Source organism: Rhinoderma darwinii, chromosome 4, assembly GCF_050947455.1.
Source record: "Rhinoderma darwinii isolate aRhiDar2 chromosome 4, aRhiDar2.hap1, whole genome shotgun sequence".
Taxonomy (NCBI): Eukaryota; Metazoa; Chordata; class Amphibia; order Anura; family Rhinodermatidae; genus Rhinoderma; species Rhinoderma darwinii.
The window spans coordinates 199,789,838-199,797,690 of NC_134690.1; the positions used below are offsets into that span (position 1 = coordinate 199,789,838).

The 7,853-nt window shown below is 42.0% G+C and overlaps 1 protein-coding gene across 1 annotated transcript; it reads left to right on the top strand.

Moving 5' to 3' along the window:
- Nucleotides 1-1,080: 1,080 nt before the first annotated feature.
- On the top strand, nucleotides 1,081-5,924 carry IRAK1BP1 (interleukin 1 receptor associated kinase 1 binding protein 1). The gene is made up of 4 exons (XM_075864165.1): nucleotides 1,081-1,487; nucleotides 2,338-2,403; nucleotides 5,396-5,526; nucleotides 5,672-5,924. The coding sequence occupies exons 1-4, from the start codon at nucleotides 1,143-1,145 to the stop codon at nucleotides 5,919-5,921; spliced, it is 792 nt and encodes a 263-aa protein (XP_075720280.1). The 5' UTR covers nucleotides 1,081-1,142; the 3' UTR covers nucleotides 5,922-5,924.
- The last annotated feature ends 1,929 nt before the right edge of the window (nucleotides 5,925-7,853 follow it).

Sequence of the window (7,853 nt, forward strand, 5' to 3'; positions counted from 1 at the left end):
CTGAATAAAGTTATTGTGTTATTTATACCACACGGTAAACGGCGTAGATTTAGGACGCAAAAAAGAGTGGCAAAATTTCAGGTTTTTTTCTATTTCCCCCCCAAATAAAAGTTAATACAAGTTAATCAATAAATAATATGTCCCCCAAAATGGTGCTATTAAAAAATACAACTTGTCCCGCAAAAAACAAGACCTTATACAGCTATGTCGACGCAAAAATAAAAAGGTTATAGCTCTTGGAATGCGACGATGGAAAAACGTAAAAAATGGCCTGGTCATTAAGGTCTAAAATAGGCTGGTCATTAAGGGGTTAAAGGCTATGTACACCTTTGAAAACCTCTGACACGCAGGGATCCACATGTTATTAATTTATGAACTTAGATGTGATCGGTAACAGCTCGATCCTGCGTGTACGAGTTTTCGGCTCTAGATACATCTGCTCTGTTTACAGGTTACAAAGCAGCTGTATCTCAAAAAGTAAAAATAATTTTTTATAAAAACGAATTAGAAAGTTGCACCAAACGTGTGTATATACACACACGCGCCATGTAAAATCAGAGGTACAGTTCAGTTGGTGGGAACACTGATGGGCGCATCAGATTTTATGGGCACAATATTATAGATCCATACAACATGGATCTGTAATACATGTGTTTATAAATCCCTAATCTTGTCGATGTTTGTTTGTTTTTTTGCTTTATGTATGCATGTGACAGCTTTTCATAAATTGTTCCACATTTGGAGCAGGAAAAGTAAAAAATGAAATCATAGTTGGACTTATAGTTATAGTTATGGACTTATAGTTGGAGTTATGGACTTATAGTTGGAGTTATGAAAACTTTTTTACAAATAAACTGGCTTTGTTGCCCATAGCAACTAATCACAGTTCAACTTTAATGTGTTAAGACTGCTCTAGAAAAATGAAAGCTGCACTGTGATTGGTTGCTATGGGAACAATGCCAGCTTATCTGTTACAGTCTTCATAAATTAGGCTCATTGAGTCTTAAAAGAAACAATAAGCAGCTAGTACTATACATATACAAACAAGCAGACCAATACTCCCCAGTAATCTCCCCCTTACAGTCCGATCACGTGACTCCAGCCCTCCCAGCCGTTTACAGACGGCGTGCGTATTACGTAAAATGTGCGTTTCTCTAGACGCTTGGGCACGGCGCTCCCGTTTCCATAGCAACAAGTACGCTATGGCTGTTCCGTTGCCAGTTTCACGGCTTTTCGCGTCTCTGCAACCGGGAGATATGACGAATATGGCTGCAGACGAGCTGGAAAACAAGCCGGGTATTGTGGTTGGGCAAAAAGGAGGTCGGGAGGTGCAGGTGACCGGCACAGCTGAACTAAGCGCTGCCCCGGACAGGGCCCGGGTGTTTATAAGTGTGTCAAGCAGCAAAGGGGCAGCTGCAGAGGCGAAGAGCAGTGTCCTTAGGCGGCTGGAGTACATCGAGCAGACCCTGCGCCAGAGGGGGATGACGGTGAGATCTTCTGTGTTGTGTATATGGAGGATCAGTCCATAAACGCGTTGAGATAAAGCAGGGAGACGGCGAGTTGGCGCATCAGTCCTGCGTTACCCTCCAAGTGCGTTCTAAATCCACTCGCACCATTCACATGCTTTGGAAAATACACAATTCTTTGTACAAAAAAATAATCTGCAGGGAGATGGGGCATGTTTATTCTGCATGGAAAAGACCACGGATTAGCCCCATTGAAATAGGGCTAATCCTCATGCAGATTCGCGGCACATCCGTGGCAGAAATCCAACTGTCCGTTTCAGGCTTCTGCCACGGATCCTGTAGCAAAGCCACGTCAGATTTTCCGTAGTCTTAACCATTATGTGTGAACGAGGCCAATATTTGGCCGTTGTGTGTAGTTTCTAGAAAATATCCAGTAAAAATGATCCCGATATGTCCTACAGAAACGTGAGACAATCTCATTGATGAAGCCTGAATTATCAGAAAACAACTGATTTCCAGAAGGAAAAGGCTTCATCGCAATCAGGGAAGGGGGAAAATAAAAGTGAAGGCGATCATAGGCGCGATTTCCCGACTTCTCTTCTTAGAAATAAGTTTTATATCGTTTTGTATAATAATCCAACACCTATAAGGTCCCATATAGTCTTGACTAAGGGAACGTTACTGCATTAAGATTCTTGTATGAGGGCAATGAGCAGAGCAGGTCACGTCACCCCCAACTCTATTCACGACAAAGCCATCTGCAAATATCGTTTTACAGAAATCCGCTTTCCTTGTGTGCAGAATTAAGGAGGGCACTTAGAGGCACGATGAACTGTCTCCGTAAAACTTTTTTTTTTTTTTTTATCCCTAGGATGAAAACATTACTATTTCCAAGGAAATTGAAAGAAAAGCGAATACATACCAAATGGGTGCAGAGGTATGAATGCTGAACACTCTCCCTTTACTAACATCCCCTTGGTGCAGTCATCTGTTTGCTCCACTCACCTCTCACATCTATTTTAGTACATACTTGATCCTGAATGGTTATTAAATGGGGAATAAATGTTGTCTGAGAACGTACAGTTCCTCTGTTATTCCTTCTAGAAATGTGTGAATAAATTGACAACTGGGTGTTAGAGGTTAGGGGTGTGTCGATACACCGTCTGACACTGTCCAATCAGTGGTAACCGTGCCAAACTGTAACGACACGCCCCTTTGACAAGAAGAATGTAATGCCCAGTTGTCAATTTATTCATACATTTCTAAGAGGAATAACCGAGGAATAGCGCAACGCAGAGTTCTAAGAAAAGATACTCCAGAATTGTTAGTAAATGGAAAATACAATTATGTACTAAAATATACATGTCAGGAGAGGTGACCGATCCCTCTTTAAAGAGGTTTTCTGAGATATTCCAAAAAGTGGCAGGGGTAGGTGGGATGTATTTAAATAAGAGACATTACTCACCTCACAGATCCCCGGCGTTTCGCCACCACCTCTCCAGGTTTTCCCCGGCAGTGTTTATTGACATAGCTGCAGTGATGATGTGCTTGTATACCCAGATAATCGCTGCAGCCAATCACTGGTCTCAGTGGGTGTACTGCACAAGATCGCTGAGGCCAATGATTGTCTGAAGCGATCACGTGGGTATACAAGCACATCATCACTGAAGCTATGTCAATAAGCCGTGCCGGGGAAGACTGGAGCGGTGGTGGTGAAACGCCGGGGATCTGTGAGGTGAGAAATGGCTCTTTTTTTTTTTTTTAAATGCATCCCTCCTACTCCTGCCACTTTTTTTGAATAACTCGGAAAACCCCTTTTAACAATTTTATCTGTTTTTTTTTTTATTACCAAAATTCTCTTTGGACCTGGTGGATTGTGAGCTAGCAGTATTAAAATGCTGGTATCAATGTGAATACATTCAGTAATAGAATCAGCGCTGGACTGTGTCCCTGATGACTCCAGCAAGAGGGAGAAAGGGAGTGATCATTGGCCAATTGCCACATCTTTGATGCCCTGTTTATATTAACAATAGAGAGAAGTGCAGGCAGGATGAGACATGTAGTGCACCGAAAGGGGTATTTTCAACTCTGACATTTATGGCATATCCTGTGGATAAGCTATAAATGTCTGATAGATGCAGGTCCCAGTTCTGGGACCATAATTTATGTGGAGAACAGGTGTCCCCCCAACCGGCCTGGTAAGGCAGCAGCTGAAACCAGGCCGAGAATGAATGGAGAGAGTCGGGCACATATATGTCTAAGGGCCTGTTCACATCTGCTTGGAGCCTTCATCACAGATCCGGTCCAAAGAGACGGGAAGAAATAGTACAGTATGCTGTGCTATTTTTTTCCGATAAAATGAAGGAGACCCAACCAATTGGTTCCTTCACGCGCCGCTAGTTTCCATCATGCGACAGATCAAGCACTACGATGGAGCTGAAAACCAAATGCCCATGTGAACCCAGCCTAGAACCTTGTAAGCAGAAATGAACTACCGCATTGGTGTTGAGATGTTTAATCTGAATGCCTACTTAATGCCATTATGGAACACAACAATGGAGTTTGTGTTTTCATTAGTGTCATTGGTTCCGTTCTTAACCCCTTAATTACCAGCAAAAATTTGGGTTACAAGTAAATCACTGTGTAATGTGTTTATATTTTATACCGTCCATGTTTTACTGAATATCCTGTTTAGCTAATTATTCAGGTTATTCTTTTTATGGATACTCCATGTGAACTATGCCTAAGAATATCTCGTTCTAAGAATACGAGCGCTCAGTGTATCACTCATTAGGTTATGTTCACACGCTTAACAATAAACATCTGAAAATACGGAGCTGTTTTCAGAGAAAACAGCCTCTGATTTTCAGGCGTTTTTGAAGCTGAAAGTGAAGCTTCTTTTCAGGCGTTTGAGGCGTTTTCTCATAGCGTTTTTTTCAGGCGTTTTTGAGGCGTTTTTCATAGCGTTTTTTTCAGGCGTTTTTCGAGGCACAAACCCCCCCCGAAATACGCCTGAAAACACTGCGTGTGAACATACCCTTACCCTCTTCTTCAGCGACACCAAAATCTGCATCGCTGTAAACTAAGCACTTGCACCTCCCGTTCTTTCAGGTTTCTGTTGGATTCCATTTCCCTGGGTCAGCAAGAATAGCGCTGCAGACGACACTATTTTTGCTGTTCGTGTACGTTCACATGGCTTAGCAAAATACGGAGGCGAAAACAGCTCCTGATTTTCAGACGTTTTTGTAACTACTCGCGTTTTTCACTGCGTATTTTACGGACGTTATTGGAGCGGTTTTTCAATGGAGTCAATGAAAAATGGCTCCAAAAACGTCACAAGAAGTGACATGCACTTCTTTTTCGCAGGCATCTTTTTACGTGCTGTATTTTGACAGCGAAGAGTAAAATTACACCTAGCGGGAACAGAACATCGTAAAACCCATTGCAAGCAATGGGCAGATGTTTGTAGGCGTAATGGAGACGTTTTTTCAGGCGTAATTCGAGGTGTAAAACACCCGAATTACGTCTGAAAATAGGCCGTGTGAACATACTCGAAAAAAAGTAAAACCCAATGGAACAGAGACCAGTGCTTACGTGAACGGATCAGTGTAGGGGTTGTCACACCATGGACACAATTTACAGCCTGTTATAATATTGTTTTACTACTCTTGTACTTCCCATAGGCATTTATGGGAATTGTACATATGGGAGATTCGTTGTCCTGAATGATTTTTATTTTTTTTTTCCCCATCAAAAGTGGGACGAATACTAGTACAAAGGAAAAGTTTTGGAATTTTTCCTTTCTCCAGAGCAAATCTTCCAAAAGTATTGACGCCAACCTATGTGGCATACAGGTGTATTTTTAATATTATTATTTATGGTTTTATATAATTGTTTTTACTGACCGCATTCTGAAACTTTTGTTTTAGGTTTGTGCAATTTTTGAGGATTTTGAAAAGCTTCAGTACATTAGCAACATACTTATTGAAAAACTAGACAATTCTGTCAGCATTTCTTCTCCCCAGTTCTACCACTCCCCAGAGAACATGGAAAAGTTGAGGTATTTATTCATGGTTTCAATGACTGTACATGTAATTAAACCTGCAATGTCTTCTGTGCTGAAAACTATTACTGAATATTTGTCACAAGTAGAAAAGGACATGCAATATGCAGTTACATTACAGCTGTGAAATTCTACATTCTAGGCGGCAAGTGTGTGTCAACGCGGTAAGTAATGCACGACGCAAAGCCCAGGATGTTTGCCGCCTTGTTGGCCAGTCACTTGGAAAAGCAATCATTATCCGAGAAGAGGAAATGAAGGAATGGGAGGATCAAGCGGACGGTGTGTCTTCTTCCATTCAACATAAAATAAAAAGTGCTACAGTTTATGCAGCATCAAGAGTGTTTGCAACTTTCGAAATTAAGGGAAAAGAACGAAATAAAAAAAGCTGCTGATTATTTAGAAATATTTTATATTACAAGATTATACAGTGCACACAATTGTTTTTTTAATTACACACCATTTGTATTTTCTTTCAGCTTTTTTTTTTTTTTTTTATATAATAAAATATATAAAAATTGTTGCTTCCCTACTTGACCAGCTTAAGGATTTCTTCACAGCTGCATCGTGGCTTCCATTTATAGCGGAAGCCACGGACACCATCGACTTAAAAGTCCATTGTTTTGTTGGGAAGAACAGCACTTCATACAGGACTATTCTTCCCTTCAAAGCTGAAAGGTGTACGCGCATATTAACATAATTGTCAGAGCATTCAAACATAAAGCGACGCTGAACCTCAAAAACAAAAAAATACATACATTTATAATAATGTCCCGATCAATAACCTGGCAAGACTTTCAGCAATCTGCAGAAACATGCAGATCATTTTGCTGAAATCTGCAGATTAGGAGGGTGCTCTTTATTCCGGCATTCCCGGACATCGATGCCGGAAGAAGGGGCGGCGCATAGCCCCTATTGACTATAATGGACATCGGTAACTGAACATGAAGCAGGAAATCTGTGCAAGAATGACCCCTGCAATAGGGGAGGTTTATGTTTTCATTTACTTTGTGTGGAGGGTAACTGCTTATATCCATTTTTCAATGTTTTGGGGAAAAATATTTTTTTGCCATTTCTACAAAAATCTACCCCTTAAGCCTCGTTTACACGAGCGTGATATACGTGCGTGCTTTTCACGCGTGTCGTACACACCTATATTAGTCTATGGGGCAGTGCAGACAGTCCGTGAGTTTTGCTCAGAGTGAGTCCGCTGGACAAAAACTCACGACATGTCCTATCTTTGTGCGCTGTTCGCATCACACACCCATTGACGTCAATGGGTGCGTGAAAACCACGCATGCCGCACGGAAGCACTTCCGTGCGAACTGCGTGATTCGCGCAACAGCTGTCAAACTGAATGTAAACAGAAAAGCACCACGTGCTTTTCTGTTTACAAACATCTGAACGGAGTGTCGTAATGATGGCGGCTGCGTGAAAATCACGCAGCCGCGCATCATCCACTGATGACACATGGAGCCGTTAAGTGCCTTTTGCGCACGTAAAACGCCGCGTTTTTTGCGCGCGCAAAACGCACACGCTCGTGTAAATGAGGCCTTACAAACATACCCTTACATTGTGCAGGTAACCAAGGTTTCCCAGGTTCCTGAAAGGCAAAACTGCCTAGCTATAGTACGATTTTGGAGTGAAGAGGCTTTTTATTTCGATGGATTTATTCAGCAGTCTCTCAGTACCACAAGGCTGGTTACCCAGATCCCTAAACGGCAAATTTGCCTATCTGTGCTACAGTGTGGAGGATTTATCGCTTCGTACCTAGGCAGACTTGTTCATTACAGCTCCACAGGGATTCTTGCTCTGCTCTTTCAGGCTCTGGAATATCTAGTTCTGCTATGATGAGAGAGTTGGGGGTTTTACAATGCATAACTTGGCTTTCTGGGAAATCATTGCAGCTCCAGTGTGGTCACCCAGCTTGTCCAGGATCGTAAATGTCAAGTCATGCAAATTTGGAAAGCTGGGCAAATGTAATGGCAGCCAAATTTGGTGCATGCATTCGCACATATTATATAGTGTTTCTCAATATTTCTAAGCCAAGTACCCCATCTCAAATAAATTACATCAAAGTACCCACAAGGCTATGACCATACACAATACTCCTAAGGATGGGTTCACACAACCTATTTTCAGACGTAATGGAGGCGGTTTACGCCTGAAAAAACGGCTCCAATACGTCGGCAAACATCTGCCCATTACTTTCAATGGGCTTTACGATGTCCTGTGCCGACGACTTGTCATCTTACGCGTCGCTGAGATTGACTCCAATGAAGATCAGCTCCAAATTACGTCCGTAAAAGATGCCCCGCAAAACGCGA

Bases quoted from the DNA above. Each gene is read 5' to 3' on its own strand.
- IRAK1BP1 (XM_075864165.1), top strand. From the start codon at position 1,143: ATGTGCGTTTCTCTAGACGCTTGGGCACGGCGCTCCCGTTTCCATAGC. The intron at 1,488-2,337 runs GTGAGATCTTCT...TTTTATCCCTAG, and splicing joins TGCGCCAGAGGGGGATGACG to GATGAAAACATTACTATTTC. The intron at 2,404-5,395 runs GTATGAATGCTG...CTTTTGTTTTAG, and splicing joins CATACCAAATGGGTGCAGAG to GTTTGTGCAATTTTTGAGGA.